This window comes from Maniola hyperantus, chromosome 9 (genome assembly GCF_902806685.2).
Source record: "Maniola hyperantus chromosome 9, iAphHyp1.2, whole genome shotgun sequence".
Lineage (NCBI taxonomy): Eukaryota > Metazoa > Arthropoda > Insecta > Lepidoptera > Nymphalidae > Maniola > Maniola hyperantus.
Window position 1 is genome coordinate 10,305,996 of NC_048544.1, and position 26,809 is coordinate 10,332,804.

General features: G+C 36.3%; 1 protein-coding gene across 2 annotated transcripts in view; it reads left to right on the plus strand.

Moving 5' to 3' along the window:
* LOC117984958 (uncharacterized) overlaps positions 1-26,797 on the plus strand; it is a 39,021-nt gene extending 12,224 nt beyond the window's left edge. Inside the window, exons 2-8 of one of the 2 annotated variants that reach the window (XM_034971632.2) lie at positions 14,290-14,365; positions 16,148-16,348; positions 16,640-18,039; positions 18,307-19,137; positions 22,830-23,030; positions 23,561-23,694; positions 25,107-26,797. In XM_034971632.2, coding sequence (XP_034827523.1) covers positions 16,148-16,348; positions 16,640-18,039; positions 18,307-19,137; positions 22,830-23,030; positions 23,561-23,694; positions 25,107-25,348 — 3,009 coding nt within the window. In that variant the 5' untranslated portion in view covers positions 14,290-14,365 and the 3' untranslated portion in view covers positions 25,349-26,797. The remainder of the gene's footprint in view (positions 1-14,289; positions 14,366-16,147; positions 16,349-16,639; positions 18,040-18,306; positions 19,138-22,829; positions 23,031-23,560; positions 23,695-25,106) is intronic. The other variant, XM_069500554.1, reaches the window with a different exon arrangement.
* Positions 26,798-26,809: the final 12 nt, after the last annotated feature.

The following is a 26,809-nucleotide window of genomic DNA, read 5'->3' on the forward strand; positions in this document are numbered from 1 at the left end:
ATACATATTAGTTTTCATAACGTGTCTGCAAAATTAAGTCGAGTTTGCTTGGTTAATATCCAAATGACAACCAAACTACGTCTGTATGATGATACCGTCGTTAATGACAGTCTATAAAGCACTAATACAATAAATGCCAATGTAAATGTAATTGTAATGGATGCATAATGAATAGTAAACACTACATTAACATAGTATAGTTTACATAATTGCAATAAAACTGCACATTGTAACAGAGACATTGTTACGGCTACTAATAGTTGAGGTTGAGATAATAGAGGCCTTCGCGGAAATCTGTTACGTGCATGATACAACATTATTTTGCATTATAAGTATAACGCGAAAATGGTGCTTTACATTTACATGAATGTATTGGTTTCACGAAATGTTATGAAAAAATTAGCATTGTAGTATACGCGCCAAACAAGTGCAAGGTAAAAATACCTAAGTGCTTATAGTACGCGACAGGTCGAGATGTCAATCGTGGTGGGGATGCCCCATAGCGCGGGTGACGTCATACCCCGATTGCCATCTCGACCTGTGTGATACTTACCTCTATGATTAAATGAAATGTATGACAACTTGTGCCACTTACGATATTAAGTATCATGATTTGTCAAGGCTCTATCTACCACCGCACCGGTTCCGGAAAGAGGAGAAGAGGAGAGGAACCGGAAAGAAACTCTACAGTTTATTTCTTTCACTCTTTTCGTTATTATTACCTACTATTCATTTATTTATGTATTTGAGATTGTTATAAGTATATTTTGTTTATTAATATTGATATTTTAGAGTTTTAATTCGACATACTTAAGAATGTACGCGAAATTAAGGAAAAAAAATCCAAGAGACAAATCCGCAGTCATGAGCTCTTCTGTAGAAAAAGCTTACAAAACCACGGCATATTAATATTATGTTACACGATGTTCCTATGTACATATATGTAAATTATTATATACACACACACAGGTATACGCCCCTTGCAGGAAGCCAGTATGAAGAAATATTAGCTCGGAAGGGAAGTGAACTGTTCAGAAAAAGTTCTGTTACTTAGTAGAAAATGAAATTATTGTTGCAAGCTACCGGTTACCGAGGTTAGTGTAACTGGCCTCTCAGTATCTTTTCAGGGATCTTTAAGTCAATGATAATACGGAACCCTTATGGAATCAAAAATAGCTTGAGATAGTTCATTCATAGTGCGGGTTTTCAAATTGATATTGCATATTAGGTAATATTGCATATTAAGCTTCATGTTAAGTGTATTTAGTCAGGTAGAGTCAAAGACATAAGAGACACTAGTTGTCCTACATGAAAAACAATAGTTAATACTAGTTACATATTATGAATATACATAATATAGGCTATGATAGGCTCATACTGCTGTATTTAAAGTAATAAAAAGAACGACGTTCAAAGCGTACAGAAAGTCCTTGGTTGTGGTCATCCAGCTATTTCGATATTATGCATATTATCGCGTTATATTAGTGCTATAAAAATGAATTATAGCGGATAATTGCTACCGCTTTTTTATACAGGCATGAACATATATTTGAAAACTTTCTCGTAATTAAATTCGACAAAAATCCATTACAGTTGATCCTAAAATATGAATGTTTAAGTGAAAGTTTATTTGCTTTAGCATTTTTTAACACTGCAAAAATTTTAAACATATTATTTGACCATACCTTTATAGACATTAATTAGATTTTTCCAAAATGCGTTAAATTGCTTCGTTATCTAGAAATACGAGCACAAAGTTGGGCCTTGAATGTAAATTGAATGTTTTTGTCAGTGTTTCGTACTATCATAAAATATGGTGGCTCCGTACCTACTGTAATTTATTTGTTACTGCAGTTGCTGTTAGGTAAAGTTCATGTCGATCTATTATAATGACATGCATTTGACTGAAAAAGTTCACCACAAATTTATCTGTAGTTCATTTTCACAACAACAAAAGTAAAAGAGTACCTACCATAGATTAGTTATTGGTCTCGCTATGGTAGATATAGGTACCTACCCTAGATATAGGATTTCATATATCTTTTCTTTTTATTCGTTAGTTTTTGTGGAAAATTAAAAATATATAATCATTGTCCCCGTTTGACGCACACAGCACTATAGGTATCTTTTTGGGGCTTCCACCACCTGAATCCAGCGGCTCGCTGAGACTAGTTTGAACTGTCCATCTAGTACATCAGTTTTAGGTGCTAGGTCGCCATTCTAGAACCTTGGGCCCCAGCGCTTATCGGTTTTTCGAACTACGTGCCATTTCACTTCAACTTTGCAACCCGTTGAGCTATGTCGGCTATTCTGGTTCTTCTATAGATCTCGTCATTTCTCACGTGTATAGAGAGACTCCAGGCAGAGTTCTCTCCATCGGCCATAAGTAACTGCTAAGCTTTCTTATGAGGCCCATATTTAGCGACCACGTCTCGGATCCATCATTGGCAAAACTCACTGGTCGAAATGAACGATGAAACGCAAAAATTTGCATCAATCAATATAACTTATGCATGCAGGTTTTTTATTTGTTTTTTATTCCATTACAAGTTAGCCCTTGAAGAAGCTGGCTAACTTGTAAGGGATATGGCAGTTTTATTAACATTAAAATTTCTATTTGTGGAAGACAGCGATCATCCGTTATTAACTTTAGTTATTAGATACAGAAATTTAATTTGATTTCATAGCCATAGAAGGACTATTACTTATTAATCTGGAAAGCAGAAGTAATAGACAGCTTATAACGATACGAGTGTATAGAGAACTTTCACCACTTCAAAGTCGATAGCCAGTGTACAGTATAGGTACAAAGATTTACTCCCGTTAGACACTTCATTTATTTTATGGGTAGTCACTTTGTGGTATTTTGTGAGGTTACCTGTTTAAGTTTAATAATTTTAAATGGTGGAGAAGAAACGTTCTTTACTATACCTAATAGATTTCTATGGGTTTTCAACAGTAGGCACTTAAGAAATATCTATATAAGAAGCTAGCTATGAAGTTTTCTCTATTTTCATTTTATCATTGGACAGAGTATAGATAGTACCTATACAATATTCTATAGAACCTTCCATTCCATAGAACCATTAAACCATTCCCCTAATTCATCTAAAAGTTATTTTCAACTTGGTTAATAGGTTTTCTCTAATTGATTTCGTATACAATGTTACAAAATATAGGCAGGTAACTAGGACAGAAGGAAGAAGGCTTTCGACTTGACCGTACACGTAAGTACCTACAATTATATAATTATAACGCCTAATCCAGAAATATTTTTGTCCAGCTAAAAAACGGTCAAAATAGATCTACATTCTTGTATGTCAGGTTTTGACTTGTGTTGTTAGCTGTATTTATTATATATATTAATATATATTATTTTTGTTTTTTCTTATGACTTAGTCACAGTAATCCACCTCACTGTTAATGTTTATAAATAATTTTAATATTTTTTTAATAAGTACCTACTAGGTAAACCAAAATTCTTTTATGTTTTTTTCAAATGAGCAAAATATGGCTCTAATATTGAAATGCAATAATGTGAGTTGAAACTTAATAGTTAGGTAGGACACCAAACCGACACGAGCTTGATAGTAAGTAGTAGTAGTTAGGACTGACTATTTAGATGTAAAACACGAGTCAGACTCACACACCCAGGGTTCTGTACTAGAATCATATTTTATAGATATTTTCCACGATAAAACAAAAATTATTATGCATGAAAATGAATAAGACCATAAGACCCCATGTAAATAATATACATGTACCATATCCAAGCAAAATTAATAAATGATTATGATTATGATTAAAAATCTGTTTTAGGGCCCCTTTTATATGATACGCCACTTGGAATAGTTATCGTACATTGAAAATTGAAAATGAGTACTAATTATTGTACTATTTATTTGTTCATGAACACATTTTAGTTATTTTTTTGTGACATAATTCACGGTTATCGGATTTTTCCTTTACTTGTACTATAAGACCTACCTACCTGAAAAATTTCATGTTTCTAGGTCAACGATAAGTGCCCTAAAGGTTTTTTTGACAAACACGACAGACGGACAGACAGACAGACAACGAAGTGATCCTATAAGGGTTCCTTTTTTCCTTTTGAGGTACGGAACCCTAAAACCGAAGAAGTTATTTGCATAGCAAAACTGGTTTCAAAGTTCTGGCTTCGATAAAACATTACGTTAGGTTAAATGATTCAATTTATTACATCGTCAAAAAGAAAGAAAGCGTTTACTTTTCTTAAAAAGACACGGCTCACGGCTGTACTAAAATCACAGACTAAAATGTAAGGGTCTGTACAGACGAGTGAGGTTTAATCAAAAGTAATGAACTTAGCTAGTAGATTAGCTAGTATTTTTGATAAAAAATCTGCTAGTTCTGTGTAAGAAACTCGATTTGTTTGGTAAATGCAATCACGTAAGTACAATGGAGCATTAATACTTAATATTATTTATTATTAAAGAAATCTGTAACAATTTGGCTAAGCTCTCAAACTTTTTAAATATTAAAGTAAAAAAAGCATTATAAATAAGCTGCCAAGTATAATTTGCACACGATCATTAATCACTCCCACGAGCAAGACAAGGTGTGAACGCAGTAATAACAGTGTCTAGTGTTCACGCCAAGATTACCTGCGAAATAGGCTGTGAAGGAATAATTCACATTCCACGGAGCCTTCTTCCTTATTGACATTTTAGCTCTAACAGGAGTAACACACATACTTTTATTAGAAAGAAGAAAGAAAGAAAGAAAACTTTTATTTGATCACAATATACTATAATAAACCTTAAAAGCTAATTAAGTCAATCTACATAATTAAACTGATAGGTAAAAAATAATAATAAAAACATACTATATTATATACGAGTACGTGTGACCCAATATAGGTCTCCCACTCAGCATCATGCTGCAGCAAGCTGCAGCGCTAGTTTAATTATTAATGCTATATATCTTTTACGTATTCATGATCATCATCATAATATACTTATATAATCTAAATAATGATAGCCTGTGGATATCATCTTTTTAAATATAAACGTTCCCAAGTGAACACTTCCTATCCTCAGCCTTATTCATCCAGCCGCTTCCCACCAATCCGATCGATCAGCCTGTTTGGCTGGACATAGGCCTTTCCAAGAGCGTGCCACCAAAAACGGTCCTCCACCTTCCTCACCTCTGTCTCCGTTCCCCACCACTTTCTTCATGTCATCGGTCCAGCGGGTCATTCCACACTGCGCTTACCTGTACGCGGTCTCCACTCCATAACATGTCTGCCCCATCTCATCATGTCGGTTCTGCGACAGGCATGACCATGCCCGTTGACATTTCAGCTTGCTAATCCTATGACGTGTGTCGGTCGTTTTTGTTCTTCTGCGAATCTCCTCGTTCCAAATTTTAATCCTGAGAGTGATACCCAACACAGCGCGCTGAGCGACTTTTAGTTTGTCGACGAGGCCAACTGTCAGTGTCCACGTTTCCACTCCATACGTCATCACAGGTAGGATACACTCATTGAAGACCTTTAAGACTTTGCGGTATCGACGATTCGAAGGCCCGTCGATACCGCACCATCATCCTCTACAATTTATATCGTCAGTCCATCGGGCCGAAGGGTACCTCTATCGATTGATATCTTGACTTTAAATAGTTCAGAATAGGTATCACATTATGTGGCAAGATAACACAAACAGTGCATCCGAAATACATACGCTCCATGACGTGATTTGTGTGAAGCAAAATGAATAAAAACCATACTAATATTTGTAAAAGATACACCACTTCTACTTTCCCGCAATGTGCCTTGAGCCTAACCTTTTACTAGACAGAGATACCTACCATTTTCAGATGAGAAAGCTTGCATCGAATGCTTATTATGTAGATACTCATCGTATGCTTTTACCAGACTTTGTACTTATAGGTGTGTTATAGGTAGGTACCTATGCCGACGCGCATATACAGGATGTAACGAGAACGCTAGCAAATACTTAGCGTTATTGTTATACTATCTAAACGCAATCCAATACCATTTGCCTCATTTTGTAGTTTTAGTGATTTAGTATAAGTCAAACCCGCAATGTACTTATAGCGTTCAAAACTGAGGTTATTACACCACCTACGACGTGGCATTGACTCCGAATGGATTACATAGGTACGCAACGTTTGTTGACCTCTAGCGTCAGTCAGATGTTTTATTTGAAATATATCGTGAACTTTTACAAAATATAGGATTTTTTCGCGTTTCGCGTTCTAGTTACATCCTAATAAGCACGTTAATTAATAAAAGTCATGATTTGCATTTTACTAAACAGAAAATTCTGCACAAACTACATACAACTGGGAACTAAGTATAAATTTCTGCTAGATCCATGGTCATTAATTTAATCATCGAATTGAAGGCAATCAAGAAACGTTGCTTTTCACCTTTAAAATATAAATGGGTACCTAAATTAATTGCCGGAGGAAGTTATAAGTATATTAAAATCTATTTAAATATTCACATTTAGGAATCTCTATCTAAATATTTAAATTAATCATAGATTTCCGATAAAATCTTATATTATCACACATATTCCAGTAACTTTCTGTGTTCACAAGCAACCCATTTTCTAATAGGTAGGTTTGTCCATCCGCATAAAATCGCGAACTTTTCAATACTACAGAAAAATTACTCACTACTCTACTACCTAATTACTACTTAGTCCTGGCCTAGTCAACAGATTCCTGCTACATCAATGATATCATCTTTGTAAAAACTACCGTATTTGTGTCCTAGTTGGGTCTGTTTGAAAAATTATATTTTTTTATTTAGTTCTTATAGTATAGCCATTAAAAATTGTTTCTAATTAATGATGAATTCTTAATTGAGAGGATTAGGCAAAAGAGAGAAAGAATGAATTTTTTTGACGTGACACAATATGCGTGCACGTCGTGAGTGTCGACTCGTACTTGACCGCTTTTCTACCAGTAGGTAAGTATGTGTATTATTGGTAGGTATACCTACAGAGTTTTCACGCTCAGCATATCAAAACCGGCGTACTTAATATCATTCTGGTCATAACAGAGAAAGTGAATAAACTTGTCACGATGTCGAGAAAACTCGTTATTATTCACTGGTCTGTCCATATTACCCGTATTTAGGATTATATGTTGCTTATGGATTGCACGATATGAGTATTCCATATTGGGCATGCGGAAAAGGGCTTCAGGTTTAATTTAACCGTTGTCGCGTCGTCTCAGCTGATCGGCGTCAATTGCAAGTGGACATAGCTAACAATATAGTATGGCTGGTCTGGCTAGTCTATTATCGCTTTTGTTCTAGTGAGAAGACTATAAACACAGCGTCGTCCGCCGTGGAGGCGCCATTAGACCTTTTAACCCCTACGTCAAAAAAAAACTATTTGTTTCATCAATTTGAGTTCATTAAAAAAACTTTTTTTATCATTTAAGTAATTTAATCAATTTGAATTTGAGATACGCGACCAAAGAATTTCTAAGTACTACTTCGTCGACTGCTTTGCGTTGACATTTGGAAGCCGACACTTGCGCCATCGAGTAAGGATATTATTGCTGTGCTTACACACTGCTTTGTTTTTGCATCAAATTAATGTAAAAATAAACCTCATTGTATATTTCAAGCAATAAACTTTTCCTGTAAGTATTCACCCTTATTTTTATGGTACTTAAAAAGTAGTCTATTTATATAAAAGGAAAAGCCAACTGACTGACTGATCTATCAACGCATAGCTCAAACCACTGGACGGATCGAGCTGAAATTTGGTATGCAGATAGCTATTATGACGTAGGCTAAGAAAGGATTTATGAAAATTTGACCCCTAAGGGGGGTAAAATAGGGGTTTGAAATTTGTGTAGTCCACGCGGACAAAGTCGTGAGCATAAGCTAGTGGTGTATAAATTAATATTACACACAAAAATTGCAATATTCTTAGGTCATTTATCACTATTACTCATATAGTGGGTACTTATTTTATGCTCGGACAGGAAACGATTATTTCATATTAATTAGTTATGAAAAACTATAAAATAAATCTGTTTTGAACTTTCCTTTTAATTAATCTTACAAATGTTATCCTTTTCAACATTCAATAATTAATACAATACATCATTACTAAGACTATTGTAAAATATGATAAAAATATTCTGTACCTGCCTGTCAGTGGCGTGCACAGTGTTTGAAGCCAGGGTAAGCATTAGTCAGGTAGGCTATTTACTGGCAGGTCAAAATGAAAAATATGCATTGTGCTATTACAACTGGGGTAAGCAGTGCATTTATGCCTCTATGACCTGCACGCCACTGCTGCCTGTACCTACCTACTTAAGTTATACTTGGTGAAAAGTAATGAAAGTTTAATAAAATAAATTGAATGAATAAATTATTTATTTCTATCTGTACGATATGTTTGATATATACGAATTTGATATGTATGTATGTATGTATATACTTTATTGCACCACAGAAACACAAATGACAGGTTACAAAAAGAAATCTTAATAAGTAGGTACAAAAAGGCGGTCTTATCGCTAAATAGCGATCTCTTCCAGACAACCTTAACGCTAGGGAAAAAACGAACAAATGAACAGTGGGAGGTGGTGTAAAATAAACCTAAATACCAATAGCTAAATAAACTAAACCATATAATAAGAATATAAAATACATATTGTTAATACACTAATACATACAAATAAAGTATAATAGACATACATAAGACTACATAGATATATATACACATATAGATTTAAATAATAAACTATGCCGTTACTGATGATAGCAAAGAGATAGGTAATGATCTTTGACGTCAATTTTAAATTTGTTAAGGGATTCAGCACGATGGATTTGCGAGGGAAGCTCGTTCCATAAACAGATAGCAGTGACCGTGAAGGAATTCTTAAAGTATTTTGTCCGATGTGTAGGTGGCGCTAGAATGAGTTTTCCCGCTGATCGTAAAACTCTATCTGGTCTGTCATGGCCTAGAAATTTGAAATTTTCTTTTAAATAACTTGGAGTCATTGGATTGAACAATACACAGTACAGAAGAGAAACAATGTGCAGATTCCGGCGAAAGCGAATGGGTAACCATTTGAGCTTTGAACGAAATTCGGAGACATGGTCATATTTGCGCAAGCCAAATATAAACCTAATAGCAAGGTTTTGAATTCGCTCAAGTTTATTAAGTTGGTCCTCGGTTAAATCAATGTAGCTTGCGTCTGCATAATCGAGAATAGAGAGCAGTAAAGATTGAGCTAACATAATCTTAGTAGGAATGGGAAGCAAAGAACGTAGGTGCCTGAGAGAACCCATGGCAGCAAAGGTCTTTCTACTGAGTTCCTTTAATTGATGAGACCACGAGAGAGTAGTGTCCAAGTAGACACCGAGATTTTTCACAGTAGCACTATAAGGTATAACAACACCATTTAATGTAAGTATTGGTAGATTATCCCAATCAACCCTCGAAATCAAGCCAGCACCACCAATAATAATAGCCTGGGATTTACAAGGATTCACTTTTAAACCATAACTCTTACTCCATTCACTGACAGCCGCCAGGTCCCTATTAATAGTACAAATAGCAGAGGGCAAGTCTTCGAGAGTTGACTGAGTGTACACTTGGAGATCGTCTGCGTACATGTGATAGAGAGAAGTAATGATTTGGGAAATTGAATTAATGAAGATAGCAAAGAGTAAAGGAGACAACACGCCACCTTGAGGAACCCCAGCACGCAATTCGCACCAAGATGAAAACATACCTTCGATGCGAATACGCTGCCGCCGCCCACTGAGGTAACTCTGAAACCAACCAACCACTGATGGAGATATGTTAATGGAACGTAACAGACTCAGCAAGATGTCAAAATCGACGGAATTAAATGCATTGCTAAAATCCAGCAATACCAACACAGTGAGCTGTTTATTATCCATGCCCCGTCGAATGTCGTCGGTGACTTTTACTAGCGCTGTAGTCGTACTATGGCCCGACCGGAAACCAGACTGAAGGGGATTTAGAAGGCAATTTCTGTTTAGGAATAGGTACAATTGGTGGAAAACTAGCTTCTCAAGAACTTTAGATAGAAATGGGAGAATTGAAATAGGGCGAAATTCAGAAAAATGTGAGGCATGAGCCTTTTTTGGGAGAGGAATAATTTGAGCACTTTTCCAAGCTTCAGGAAATTTAGACGTTGAGATAGATACATTTAAAATATGTGTTTGAACAGGAATAACAACGTCAAGGATAGGTAAGATCATATTACGACTAACGCTATCATCACCCACGGCATTAGACGAGACTGATAATATGTTCTTTTTAACATCACATTCAGTGAAAGGATTGAAATTAAACGGTTGATAATCAGGAGCTGGCATAGATGAAAGAATACTCAGAGTGCGATCCTTATCTGAGTTATCGATTGTACTAGCTGAAGTAAAATGTTTATTAAGGAGATCAATATCAATATTCTGATGAGGCGAACTAGGGGACGCTTTACCAACTCCAAGAGATTCTAGAAATTTCCAAATTTTGATACGATATGAAGTAAACAAAATTGGCAACTAGAGCCCCAGCCTAAAATTTAATAGTGTGCAAACATTTTCAATTAAATGAAGTTAATTATTCGTTAAATTAATAAAATTGTTACCATTTTAGTAAATTTTTTGTACAAAATGTTTTACATTTTTTGTACAAAATGTTATGCATTTTGTACAAAAAAAATTATATGAACAAAATTATGTCAAATCAGGTTAAAAGATGTACAGGACCAAGGAACACCTAAGTACTGTTGGTCTGAGAATACAACAAAATTTAAAAATATAACGATAAGTAATTATTAAAATTAGCTACAATTAAGTATATTAAAGATATTGTTATAATATTATTTATGAAATAAACCTCACCTAAAATAAAAATACATAGCAGGTTGGGACAGAAATAAGAACATGTACCAAACACGGAGATGTTTTAATGAACGATATAACGCTTTGTGACTTTAAAATTTTAATCATATCCTATAAACGAAAGTAAAGCAGAAAAGTATGTCCAGGCTTATTAAATTAAATACCTACTAAAATGTATTATTCAAATATGTTACGTTTCGTTTTATGGTCATTTAACACAGCATTTTAATAGCTATAGCTGCGGCCTATGTCAGCAAAATTTTATATAGCGATATGAATCTCGTGAAGTAGGGTAAATCTGTAACTGTACGATGAGGACCCTCACGGTACAAAATAGGGTTCCCACCGAAGCCTTGAAACTTGTAAGATTGCTTCAAGTAAGCAGAGACAAGTGTCCTGTAAAATATAAGGTTTTATGTCTTCACTAGATGATGCCCGCGACTTAGTCCACTAGGATATAGGTGTTCAAAAATTACTGGGTATTCTCCTTGTTGTTTTCCAGCATAAAAAGTAGCCTGGGTCCATCTTCAGGGTGCAAGTTATCTCTGTATCAAATAGATGATGCCCGTGCCATCATTCAATTAAATTTAGGTTTTCTTAAATACCCGTGGGTACTCTTTAATTTTCCGGGATAAAAAGTAGCCTATGTCCGTCCCTGGAATGCAACGTTACTCTCCAGATTTTTTTGTTATCGAGTGAGATGTCAAATGAAAGAGGGAAAAATTCATGAATATAAATAAAGCACTTAGGTCTTAAATTAATTGTCTTTCTGTTGAATCAATTTTAGTTTAAAATTTAGTGTTTATTAAGACGAGTATCCGGGTTTTGGTTTGAACATAAAATCCGGGAATATGATAGGATATCCGCGCGCCAGGGGTTTTTATGATAATAACAGTGTGCAAAGTGAAAGCCCTATAGTAAGAGACTACCGGCGCTGATGTTCTACCGTTATAATATGTCCAAGCAATCTTTCGATTGAATTCGATGGTATAACTCGGTCACATTGTAGCGGACTTCTGATTTAGAGCAGCAGGCATGCCGCATGATGAGCGCAACATTGTAGCCGTTACTGTTGGTAAGCACATTAATGTCTTATTTAGATGTAAATTGAAACTACCATGCGTCACAACTAAGAGCACCAACATAATTTTTCAAATGTAATGTCACTCTCCGTGGGGATTGAAGCGGTGGGGGTTAAAACGTCGGCCTTCTATACGGAAGATTGTAGTTCGACCCCGGGCAACGCACCTCTAACTTTTCGGAGTTACGTGCGTTTTAAGCAATTAAATATCACTTTCCTTTTAATGGTGAAGGAAAACATCGCGAGGAAACTTGCATGCTTGAGAGTTGTCCATATAGTTCCTGCGAATACTAGTCTGCCAAATGTGGTTTAGCAGACTAGTATTAAAGCATGTGATATTTAAACTCTATTATTTTCCTTTTTTTTGAATATGTTACTATAAAACTTAAAGCTAGCCTTATCTAATTACTGCTTAAATCATGCCAGGCCAGTAAGTAGATATTCATGGTGCCAAGAATAGGTACCAGGGCTACATTTCCGCACTGGACAGCTAGGCTGTTTCTTGCGCAAAAAAATGAGCTTCCGTTCTGTCACCAGGTGAGGCTGTATACGCGGTGAAATGTCTCGTTTTAAGCACTTACTCCATGGCCCCAGGGTCTCCACGACAAACGGAATGTAACTCTCATACATTAAACAGTTCTAAAATACCTACGTAAACGTTAATTTTAAAGTTTCAGTCATTGAACTTTATTATGTAAACATAGCTGCTATTATCCAGGCACGTACAGACGGAAACTAGAGACAAAAGACCGAGTTATCCGTTAGCCATTCAACAATCAATATAGCATAGTCTAGATTTATAAACAAACATTGCAAATGTAGGTTTAGTTCTTTGCTCGAATCTTGCAAATTTTTATTGTAAAAAAGCTTCCTTACTTTACTATACTTATCGAAAGCTTTCTTCAAGACACAAATAGAATCCATACTAATATTATAAATACGAAAGTGTGTCTGCTTATCTGTCTTTTCACGGACCAACAGTTTAACCGATTTTGATAAAATTTGGTACAGAGTTAGGTTACATCGCGGGGAAGATAGGGGAAAGGATTATCCCAGAAATTTAAAGAGGTCCCACAGGATTTTTAGAAAACCTAAATCCACGCGGAGGCAGTCGCGGGCATCATCTAGTATTATAATAATTAAGTATACCTACAGTTCCGCATTGTTCCAAGCCTTTTTCCACCTCTTTATAGTCTGTAAATAAATAAATAAGCAAGCTAAAAGCAGACGGTGAATGCTATTGCATAAGCTGACTATCAGTGGAGTTAATTGAAACAATTAATTTGTGTAATCGCTTCATGCCGTTTGAATTAAATTATTATTTAACACTAGGGCTCTGACTTTTCGTAAGCTACAGAGTGTTAGCAAGTTGTAATTATCTTTTGCGATTTTTATTTTATCTATGAATGCGTAAGTAAATATATCTACTTACGCATTCATACTACACATAATATTAACAATCTAGGTACCTAATATTTTTTCAAGTGGAGGTTAATGTTCTGAGTTTTCATATTTATTTCATTCAAAATCAAGTAACTCAATAATATTTAGATTTTTAGTGCCCGAAAGCCTTGCCGGCTTGACCGACTACATAGTTTTAGTAAGTTCCAAGGGAAATATAATTACTGGTTCAATATACACCTACATAATATAAAATGGTACATACCTACCATTGTCTGTCTGCATAATTTGCATTATTTTATTTGGTCTGCTTCTGCTCGCAGTGCGAAAAATCTCCAAATTATCACAATAAGACGCCCTCATTATTATGAAATAAGCTTATCATAATATTATTTTTACGTAATAGCATAGGTCGGCCGAGTCAACTCTACCTCAACGGTGATATTAAAATTGTAATTACCATAATTGCAGTATTATAATTTTAAATTCTACAATAATTTATGGAAAACTTCGAGAACAGTTTTACGTTTGTGCTGTTTGGAGTTGAATTGAAGCCCTGCTACGCAATTACGGAAAAGCTGCATCCAATCATTTGCTACAGTTTCAGTTGTTGTGATTGGCTGAATTTATGGTATTCTTTTTTTTTATTTTTTATTGACAATACTTTTTTTAATGAAAATATTACAATAAAACTTAAAGCTAGCCTTATTTAATTACTATACAAATCATACTACATTCTTTTTTTAAATTTAATTTATAGACTAGCCTAAGATGGAGCCGATGATGATCAGTATTGGCCGAAATCCTTCTGACAAAAGTTTTTGGCCAATAGGGACCTAGGCTAGTGTTTATTGCTTTTTTTTTATTAATATTAGTTTTTCCTTTGTTTCAGTTGTCCCGAATAACGAGTGGGAGCGCACCGACATGCTAACAAATATTGGGCCCAGGGCCCATCGACGACAGACGACGTAAGTCCGTGTGAAAATGTGTCTGTCTGTCTGTGATTTTGACCAAATTCGGTACAGAGATAGCTTGCATATCGAGGACAGACATAAGTTTTTGTTCCGGAAAAGCAAAAGTTCCCACGGGACTTTAGGTAAAGAAACCCATATCCACGTGCACGAATTAGCAGGCATCATTTATTTGCTACAGAAATAACTTGGTGGAAGTGGACTTAGCTACTTTTTATGCCGGAAAATAAAGAGTTGCCACGAGTTTTTAAAAACGTAAACGCACGCGGACGAAGTCGTGGGATGTAATGTAGTACCTATCTTATTATTACTTATACAACTGCATGTATAATCGGACTTTAAAAGGGAAACAACGCTTATTCCGAATGTTATAAAACTGTATACGGTTATGTTAGGAAGTTGCCTTGATTCTCGTTACATTTTACGATTTTCTTTGTAGAAAGAAGAAAGATTTTACTGCAGGTATCTACAAATACAATTTTCTTGAAGTGTGTTACAATGTGTCATACAGGGTTATTAAGAGCGCGGTCAGTAAGGCGATTTAAACTAAGAGAAAGAGATAAAGTATAATTTTGTCTAAGAAAGTTATTTAAAAAAAAATTCTAATACAGGTCATCAATCGAAACTATACTCTCAAAAAAATATTTAAATGTGATAAGTACCTAATCGATAGAGTACTTATGTTGCAAGGAATAAAATGTTAGCCTCTGAAATATAAAAACCGGCCAAGTGCGAGTCAGGCTCGCGCAACGAGGATTCCGTACTACAGTCGTTTTTTTCGACATTTTGCACGATAATTCAAAAACTATGATGCATAAAAATAAATAAAAATCTGTTTTAAAACGCACAGGTGAAGACCTTTCATACGATACCCCACTTGATATAGTTATCTTTACTTTGAAAATTGAAAATACTGATTATTAGTTCATGACCACAATTTAATGTTTTTTGTATGATGTAACCACAAATTCACAGTTTTCAGATTTTTTCCCGAATGACAGTTATTAGACCTACCTACTTGCCAAATTTCATGAGTCTAGGTCAACGGGAAGTACCCTGTAGGTTTCTTGACAGACCGACAGACAGACGGACAGACAACAAAGTGATCCTATAAGGGTTCCGTTTTTCCTTTTGAGGTACGGAACCCTAAAAAATACCTAGTTCGAGTCAAGCCTTGAACACAAAATAGGTAGGTACTAACTGTTACTAGTCTACTCGTTGGTAAATGTAGTGACGATACAAACGTAGTTTTATTCTTATTTGAATATTAATCAATCAAACTCAATAGTAAGTAGATACCTACATTCTGGAAACTACTATTATGTATGTGGTTTGCCAGATTTACGTTAAAATATTTAGTTTGGCGAGGAAACCTGTATACCTACCTGAGGGTTTTCCATAATGTTCTTAATACGTGTGGTGAAGTCTGCCAATCCGCACTGGGTCAGGGTGCCAGGCCATTCTCATTCTGACAGGAGACCTTTGTTCAGTATTAGGCCTACTATGGGTCATTTGGATTTCAAAGATTTGCATACAAATAGTTGGACCCGTGTAACTTTAAGACTAGATATTTTTACGGAAATTTAACAAACTACAGACATGGATATTTGTTTCCATAACGTCAAGCGTGTCTACAAAATTTCATTCAATTTGATAGGTTGATACACAAATGAGAGCCAACAATCTATAGAAAAGTGTAGGGAAGCGCGCTGGAAACTTCTCTTAAACTCATACCCCTAAATGTTCCTATATTGAGCAGTACTTTTGTGCAATCGACAGATGGTAACGTGTCACAACGAAGGAACGTCGCTCGGCGGCTTCCACCTCGGCCTACACGATGAGCACCGACCGCGCGCGCCTAGCGTCTCCTCCCTATCACTCTACAAACAGAAGATCGACGCACTTTTTGACGACACACGCTCTATCGCCAGCCTGTCTAAGTATGGGCCCAAGTCGGATTCGGGAAGAAAAGATAGTAAGGTAATAACTTTCCTTGTAACTTTCCTTCCTTACGTGTCAAATGTTGAAACATACCTAAATAGTGAGACAACACGCAGGCGGCCCATGATCATCTGCTCTCTGCAGCACAAAAGGGCCTGGTAACGTGTTACCGACTTTTGAGTATACTTAGTTAGTTTATTTACATATTAATTAGTTTATTTGCTCCCTGAATAACTTCATATAATAAGTAGTTTCTCTTAATTTAGATTTTACTTAGTTTTAATAATGCTACATGATAATTTACGTAATTGAATGGTTAATTCTTTACAGGTTAGCATAGCGCCAGACAGTAAGGCGACGATCGTGGAGGATGAACATGGATACTGCCAAACTAAAATCAAGAAGATCAATAACACTGTACAAGACCGGATAGAAAGGATGTTCGCAGATATGGCGGGAGAATCCAGACTCACAACTGACACCATCGGAGTGCATGTGTTTAATGTTCACTACCTCGGGTCGACGCCATTGCAGAGTAAAGTATCGAGCCTCTCTGGCCTTCAAGATCCGCTAAGAGATTTATACTTTGCTTACAAAAGAAACTTTCGCCAGAAAAGTACGTTAACCGGTCGCTTAGAAATTTCTAAAAGTGGTCTGAAAGTGAGGTACAAGGGAGAAAAAGGGGATTTAGAACAGTTAAATCCTTTTCCAACTATAGCTGTTTGGTCCGCTGTTAAGTTTGTTGTTCAGCCTTTAGAAAAAGATGTAAATGAATTAAGCTATGCTTTTGTACCGTTAATCACCGATCCCGATAATATCGATCGACACGCCCTATTTAAAACTTTAGATTTATCAGAAAGAAAATATATCCTCTCCCACAACGAAAATTCGCATTCACCTCTTTTCGCTGTAGTGATGAGGAAAATAGGCGTCGCAAAACAACTAGAGTGCCATGGGTTTGTATGTCAGACAACCGAGGACGCTATTATTATAGCGGCCACGCTATACAAATCACTTATGTCACATATGAGTCGGCAAGGCCATAACGAAAGTAAAAAATTTAAAAATCGAAATGGAGTGAGCTGTATGAGTGTATCGAGTAGTTTGCCGGCAAACGATATCCCAGTAAGACCTCCTCGGAAAAAACGTAGCACCTCTTCACAAAGTGGAGATAGTGATAGAGCGGACGGGTTTTCAGCAAGCGAATCATTTTGTGAAAAACCAAAATTAGAAAGAACCAAAAATGTATCGGATATGCCCCACTTTTCAAGTCCAAACATGACTAATTCTGAATTGAAAAGAATAACTGTCGAAGAAGTGAGAGCGAAACTGGATACAATAAAACATGATACAAGTGGCAGTGAAACACAGGGATCTAAAAAGTCTGTTTTTAAAGGTACACTCAATCCCGTCCAAGTTCTGCCATCACAAATCCCTCAAAGCAGCAGTGAATCTTCAATTCGAAGTAAAGTATCTGAAAAAATAGAATTATTTCGAGAGTTAGAAAGGCGGAAAAGTATTCAAAGACCACCGATATTACCTCCTCCTGTGCCTGCTAAACCGACAACACAGCCTCAAAGTGAGCAAACGAAGGAGCCATTAAGAAGAAGTCAAAGTGGAAGAAAATCCCTTAGTGAATCCGGTGATATATTGACTAAAGTCGCTATCCCTCGTTCTGGTAGCTTTTTGAATGCTGGAGGTCTTACCCGTTACAAATCTATTGGACAACGGTATGTTTCTATTTCATTACCTGCCATTTAATGTTTTAAGTATTTGACAAACCAAAAATAGCTGATACTAACGAGATCGAATAGAACATGCTTAGCGAAGTGTTTCAGCGTCTTGCGTGTTTGTAATTGTGCTAATGCAACCGCGTCCGCTACATTCCTCTGATCTAGACTAATAATAGCAATTTTATACTGAACACATTAACTTCACTTCTGCACATTGTTTGAATTTATCTTATACTTTTTTAGTTTATTATTCTTTGTTTTCAGAAATAATGGAAAGAAAGGCGGCGGCTCGCCACTGGGGTTTAACGAACTGTTTAATGAATTCAGAGTCCAAGAAAACTTGCATTCGATGGATGAAATATTGAATGTTATTATAGATCCAGAAGGCATGTCTTTTAATGACTTGAAACCAATTTACAAAGAATTTCTATTAAAACTAGCAGTTACGCTCACTAAGGATGAAATATTTCAACATAGTAAAGCGATCATGAAAAAGCAAAAGAAAAAGATTTTACGACGAAACAGTACATTTCAGAATAAAAGGAGAAAAATATTTAAAGGAGCAAGTGGACTCCGGATGGTGTTTAGATTACCGTTTGGAAAAGAATTTAGAAAAAAAGAGAAAAAGAAGCAGCAAAGCCTTTTCGAGATACAAAACGTGCAAACAAACGTACCTGTAAAAGAAACTGTTTGTGAAAGTTCAGTCTCGACATCCAGTTACGACTTAAGGCAGTTCAGACCGAAAGAACCCGAAGTTCCTGCACCAAAACGGCAAATTAGGCAAAGAAATTCTAAACGTTCTGAAAAATCTGTCCATGTCTCAAAAAGAAGCGGTAAGGCATCTAGACCGGGAGAAAGAACGTCGACTTCTGAAGATTCTGATTTTTTAACTTTAAGCAATCGGCTAGGCTGTCAAAACAGAAATAGTTCAAGTGGGTATGTTTCTTGTTCAGAATGTGAATCAGAAAGTTGTATAGATAGATGCTATTGCTCGTTGAAAGTGGATTGCAAGCCAAAATCTTGCTGTGCTGCGGAAACTGGCAAAGACTCTGCAAAGACAAAATTATTGGGGAAAAGCTGTACAGAATGCTCAAAGTAAGTACTTACATATAAATATTCATTCATTCAGATTTTAAATTACTATCTTAGTATTTGACAGCACTATTTGACAGGAATTCGGCATAGGATAGGACCTAATGTTTCTTTTGCCGCACCAACCCGTTCTCACCAAACTTTTATCTGGGAGAGATCGTTTTAGCGATAAGATCATTTTTGCACCTTAATTGACGAATTTGGTTTTTCTTTGTAAGTATGTTTCTTGCGTTGCTTTCTCTGTTTAATTTTATGTGTATGTGCTATAAAGTATTCATAAAAACATGTAAGAAATCAAAATAAATATTCAGTCTCTCGCTCGTAAGTCAAGTGCAAACTTGACTTACAAAAGTCTGAATATTACGAGAGTCCGGACAGAAATATTTTAATAACTCTATGGTTTTTTTGATTCCAATTAAAAATGCAAATCAGTCTTTGTCTGATGTAACATGAACTTTCTAAATTCAATTTAGTTTTGGAATTACCTCGGTAGACTATAAACAATTAGCGATAAACGATTTTTAGCAATTATATTTTGTGTGGCTTTCAAACAGCATTTGGTTGGGCTGTTTACGTATGCAAATAGCAGACTATTTATTAGCACTTTCTAGTAAAGGTTAGGAAGAACTATTGCAAACGATTCGTATCGGTAATAATAACTAATAGCTTTCCTTAAAGTTTCGATTTCAGTTCGAACGCGTTATTACTTAACTTATACTAAAGCAATAATAAATAAATAAGTATGTTTGTTAGGTTTTCTAGAAATGGTAATAATTTTCAGAAGAAAATTAAGTGTTTTAGAAATGATACTTAATAATTTTCTTTTGAAAAATGAGCTTCGAACAATATTCCTAAAATAATTCCGAAACTTTGGCAATTATCAAACTTTTGAATCGGCTGAAAAAATATTGACCATTTTAAAATTGGGACGTTATGTAAACATATGTAAAAAAATTATTTAAGATAACATAGGTATACCTAGTACGCGACAGGTCGAGATGGCAATCGGGGTGGTGCCGCCCCGCACATCCACACAGCCCCCGCGTTAACCCGGTAGGTACGATTGGTATATCTTCAACTTGATCTAAAATATTTTAACGTACTCTTAGATAACGGTACATACCACGATTAATTTGGCGTTTTTTTGGCGTTAAAAAAACGCTAAATTAATCGTGGTACATACCCGTTATCTACTTACATAAAAATATGTCGTTAAACCACGAAATAATTAAAATCATTGATCCAAATAATTTCTTATTAAAAGTGACATCTAATTTATTTAAATAGCGTTTCTGAAACTGGGTGTTTATATTATATCATTCAAATAAAATCCAATCAGATATATAAGCATATTGTACCTGTCACGATTGTGTGCATTGCACGGTGCACCTAAATGGAAAGTTACGGTTATGGTATTTAGAGTTAAAAGCTATTTCAAGTACTTATCTGAAATCTTAAATAATTTCATCAGTTACTGATAATAAGTAATATTAATATAGTTAGTGTAATATTATTCCAAACAAAGTTGTAATTTTTTTATCAACTACTAGCGTTGGCCGTTGCTATGTCCGCGTGAAATTTGGGGCAATCTCAAAATATTTCAAGTACATAAATTTTGATTAAAGTTGTAGCAGTATTCATTGTTTGAATACGTATTATACTATTATTACGAATATTACGCTTTCGAAATGATGGTGTCACCTAAATGTGACAACGCATAATTTATGTAGGTACGCTGTGACTTAAATCGGTAAGTAGATGGCTATTTTCTAACCGACTTAGGAGGGCCGAATTTGACCAATACCATTAATTTGTGCCTCGGAGAGCAAGTTAAGCACATCAGTCACACATATTATTATCATTAATATTATCCTTAAATCTGCTCAGTCATACCTATGCGGAATAATTTGGGAAGATCCTAAGAAAAAATCAATCATTGTGTGATTGTAAATACCTAAGCAAATACTATGCTTGTAATTATTGTTTCGCGGACAATTCTTTTTAATCTACAATCTATCTATCTGTAAAAGTTTCATCTCAACCAATCTAGTGATTTTAACATAATGCCTGCTCAACCAAATAAACAAACAGACAAAGTAGGTAATAAAATTTTATGTTAGTATAGAGATAGAGAACTGTACACTACCACTAATTTAGTATAGTTACTCATGAGGCGTCCGAAGAAAAGGAGACATGCTCTGATTCGTAACACATTTCATTTCTATTTGAGTGTTTAACGCTAACCTGAACCTTATTGACTTGGCAAGAGGTGCAAATTTGATCGCAGCAATTAATTACAGCTTGTTAATATAATTATTTAATACAGTCTCTACGTCGGGATGACTTTTATAGGCGAACGAAAGCAGGAGAATGTGATAAATGCAAAATGTTTTGCGTATAATGATCAAGTTATATAAAAAAATATCTACTTTTATAGAGGTCCAAAGCTTTATTCGGCTTTATTAGCCGAATATTAAATACCTACCTACCTACTACAATATATTAAAGGTAATATAAGGTATAATATTTACAATACAATACACAATTGACAATACACATACACACAATATACCTACATAGGTAACGTCTAGGAAAGCCTAAATGTTGCACCTTTTGATAATTGCTAGCCTCTATATTTATCATGAAATATTTTACAGTACTGGGCAGGAAAGATAAGGTACACATCTAACTCTTTATCCATATCCATATCCATCAGCCTGTTTGCGTCCACTGCTGGACATAGGCCTTTCCAAGAGCGCGCCACCAAACACGGTCCTCCGCCTTCCTCATCCAACCGCTCCCCACCACCTTCTTCAGGTCATCGGTCCAGCGGGCGGGGGGTCGTCCTACACTGCGCTTACCGGTACGCGGTCTCCACTCCAGAACACGTCTGCCCCATCGGCCATCGGTTCTGCGACAGACATGGCCTGCCCATTGCCACTTCAGCGCGCTAATCCTTTGAGCTATGTCGGTCGCTTTTGTTCTTCTGCGAATTTCCTCGTTCCGGATTTTATCCCTGAGAGTGATACCCAACATAGCTCGCTCCATAGCACGCTGAGCGACTTTTAGTTTGTGGACGAGGCCAACTGTCAGTGTCCACGTTTCCACTCCATACGTCATCACAGGTAGGACACATCTAACTCTTTAGAAAGAGATAATTGGCAGTTTCGTTTACGTAGAACATTGTCTCTGTCGATGAACAAGTCAGTGACAAACGTAGAATTTAGAGTGACAAAGACGATGTTCAACGAAACCGAAGCTGCTGATTATCTCTTTCTAAAGTTTGGTATGTAATCCCTCCTGTCGGATACTTAGTAGGGTCTTTATTAATCTTCTTTACTTGGTCTTGGTTCATCTAAATATATAAAAGGAAAAGGTGACTGACTGACTGGCTGACTGATCTATTAAAGCACAATTCAAACTATTGGACGGATTGGGCTGAAATTTGGCATGCAGATAACTAAGTATTATGAAGTAGGCATCCGCTAAGAAAGGATTTCTGAAAATTCAACCCCTATGGGGGTGAAATAGGGGTTTGAAATTTGTGTAGTTCACGCGCACGAAGTCGCGAACATAAGCTGGTTGTTTCATAAGTTTTAAATCTGTGACAGACTGGCAGAGGGATAGGCCGTTGGATAAAGTCCAAAACACAAGCAGATTTTTTCCAGTAACAAGTTCTATTATTTCATTTTCAGAGAAGTGTACGACGGCGACTACAGTTATTGCTCGTGCGATTCGGAGAGTTGTGCCGACAGCAATAAGTGCTACTGCACGGGGCCCCGGAGAGCCATACAAAGCTCGCAAAGCCTGGAATACCTGAAAACTCCCTCCACTAAAACGTTATCCGATAGACTTAAGCGGAGTTTTGAAGATTATGAGGGGAAGACCAGGACCAGGTAATTTTACCACTTTTTGCTTCCATTAGAAGATTGGCCCTACCGGTAATTATTGAACCCGGAACTTCCCACTTATACCACTAAGTGCAAAAGTAAATAGGCTCGTAGGCCACATTTTTACTTCCCATCAGGTGTAATCGTGGTCCAGCGTGTGCGTATAGTAAATAAAAAATAATCCAACTTGGCCAGGTAGATCTATGGTTTAAATCCTAATCATAAAAGGCGTCCCGTACCTACTCAGTTTAGAAGATGGGCTAGTGCAGTTAAGGGTGCCTACTGCCTACAAATTACCGTGGGTAGTAATGTGTTCCTTGGTCTGTCGGGGTCGTAGTGAAATAACACAATAGTTCACACAATTACTGATTTAATTCCTTCGACTAAGTTACGAAATACCTACTTGAAATGAGACCAGTGCACGCAGCGGACGGGGGACAACTGAAGTCCGTCAGTTACATTTCGTCAGCATTTCTGTCCTCACTCAGTTGTGGGCCAGCGATGGGATGGGATTGAGATGATGATGATGATTCCAGGTCGGGAGCGTCAAGCCGTCGGCGGGAGGAGCGGCGTCGCGCGAGGAGCTCCGACAGCCTCGCCCTTGACTACGAGCTGCTGCTGCAGAACAAGCCGCGAGACACACGAGCGCGCAACATGCAACGTCTCACAGGTAGGTACCTAGCTATTTTTTCTCTATGCTCTATCCGCGGAAAGAACTTAGTATAGCGCTCTCTCTGTTACGTAATCCCATACAAATGATAAAGACAAAAATTTCAGTGGCCGCTATTTTGAGTCACCAGCCAATCATAAACGAAACTATGTATGTATTCTAATTTTGAATGTTTTTTGAAAACATGTTTGTGGTTAGTTGGTGACTCTTCAATAGAGCTTGGAGTGATCTTTTTTTTTTGCATTTGCGACGTTGTATCTCAAGTTTCTTCATTACCTACATTTTTAATGAATGGCAATAGTGACGAAAAATTTGCAACGGAAAGAGTTTATACCTAATGCTTACATAAGTTCTCACGCGCTACTTTAACTCTGTGTCATGTCAAATATACCGTTTACCTTTAAATTAAGGACTAAAATCATATTTTTACATGACAGTTGACACGTAGAGTTAAAATGGCGAGTGAGTTCTCATTTTGTATGGACTGTACCTACCTAAATTGTTTACTAACTGATGTAGGTACCTATCCCTATATTCTATATTTAAACTAGTATATGTAATATATCAATTGGGTATTGGCTGCATGCCTTGCCATCAAAAAATCTCGGCACACTTTTAGATAACGAAAGTTTTCGTGTGGCTCTAGGTCTCAGATTGGGAACACCACTGTGCCATCAGCACAGATGTCCGTGTGGAAAAGAGGTTGATAAATTTGGAATCCACGGACTCTCTTGCCAAAGGAGCTCCGGTAGGCTGTTTAGGCATAGCTCTCTTAACGATACAATTAAAAGAGCTCTTGCCACCATAAATATTCCTGCGCTCATTGAGCCGGCAGGGATTAGTCGGGATGATGGCAAGAGACCTGATGGATTGACGCTGGTTCCCTGGGAACGGGGACGGGCGCTAATGTGGGACGCAACTTGCGTTGACACATTGGCCCCGTGTCATATCAGGAAGACAGCATCAAGACCGGGAGCCGCAGCAGAAACAGCTGAAAACGGCAAGCGGCGCAAGTATGCCTCTCTTATAGAGAGTTACATTTTTGTGCCGTTTGCCGTGGAGACCCTGGGGCCATGGAGTCTTAGTGCTAAAAATTTTTTACGAGACATTTCACCGCGATTAATAGCCTCAACTGGTGACAGAAGGGCTGGCTCATTTTTTGCGCAGCGGATCAGCCTGGCTGTCCAGCGCGGAAATGCAGCCAGTATTCTTGGCACCATTCCACGCGGTCATGATTTATATAGTAATTAGATAAGGCTAGCTTTAAGTTTTATTGTATTAAAAAAAAAAAAAAAAAATCAATCAATATTGTACAATGGGTTAAAGCTCATTGTACGTTTGTAGAACGTTAGTAGATTCTCGCATCAAGTTGCATCCCCCAGTCAACGACCTATCCTTTTTGTGTTCATCAGTTCGGAGCACCGGCGCTGGTTCCCAGGATGCTCTGAGCGTGAAGAAGTCAGCAGAGATGGCGGCGCTTTTCGCTGACGTCCGCCTGTCTCAGCGCACCGACGTGCGTTCGTTGGCCGGTGGGCGCAGGGCTAGGCCTCCGCCCCTGGCGCCGCCGGGAGTTCCGCCCATAGCAAAAATATTCGACCATCGCCCGCTCAGCAGGAACGCTAGTTTAGAAGACACGCTGGGATACTTCCCGTAAGGACTAGAAGAATTTGGATAGCTTTAAAACTTGTTATAGTCAGTACAAAATGAATGCTCACGCGCCATTTTAACTCTAAGGGTCAACTGTTATGTCTAAAGTACGGTTCACCTTTAAAATAAGGACTAAAATCGTACTTTTGACATGACTATTGATACATAAAGTTACAATTGCGTGTGAGAAGTCATTTTGTACGCATAATAATATGATGTGGGATGTTTTAAAACAAATATTGCTGTTATTAGATGATATACGATGTTATGTCATATGAAATTTTGGGGTTAACATAAACACTAATAGCGCAGTCGGTAGGATAATTTGTGATAGTTAAGTAAAGCCCGCATGGAATTCGAAATTGTATTAAATCGGCATCGAAATATCTAAGAACAGCAGTATTTATTTTAAGACTTCATTAAAGCTCATTAAAGCATTAAATGTGAGCCATACTTTACAATACCTATATAGACTTGACCTGACCTGACCCTATGCACTCAACCGCGCTTTAATTTAGTATTCAATAAGAATGGACGTGTATTAATTTACTAATTTCTTAATCTTGGATTTGAGTAGCAGCAGCAAATACAATTGAATACACACATAAATCTAAAAGAATTTGGTGATACACAAATAAATAAAATTGTATTTTTTTATATTAAGAAATAGTAATCGGGATGGAAAGTTTTTATTATCATTATCAACTATATTTCTAATATAAGTAGATATATTACGTTTTCATTTATTTTATTATCTTAATCAAAACTGAGTAGGTATAGTCAGACTTAGTGATTTGTAATTTATTGTTCTAAATCTGTGAAACTACTTAGTTTGATAAGTACTCAAGAATCTCATCAAGTATACCACCTTATTTGTTAAACAATAAGGAATTGAATTAGGTATATTACTTACACTCGAAATTACTTAATATTAAACCATGTATGTAGTTATTTATTTCGTAAAAATAACCTTTATGCATAGGTTAGGCTTTATTGAGTCAAGTTTTACTTAAATTTATTCTTTTTAGATTTACTTAATTATTTAGTTTTACATTTTCGATACTAACACGAAACGATTAGCATTGTAACTGTAGGGCTTTAAATATTTATATGACAAGATATTATGCGTACCCATAAGTAGCTTATGATTGCAATAATTTAATAAGGTCAGTCATTATGATTTGCTCATGCGGTTACGTATTATTAATACAGAATTAATTTTTCAGTCGATAACTTGATAACTTTAACGTTAAGTAACGTTAAGTTTAACTCGATAATTTGACTGCTTCGACATTATTTTGTTTTTTAAATTATTGTTATAGTTTGTAAATTAAAATTTTGTTTTAGCGCACCTAAAATATAGTTAATTTGATTCCTCTGAACACATTTGTGCAATGTTCGTGCAATATTCTTTAGGCAAAACTAGTGCAATATAAATTGTAAATAAACCATTTTAAATACATACTGT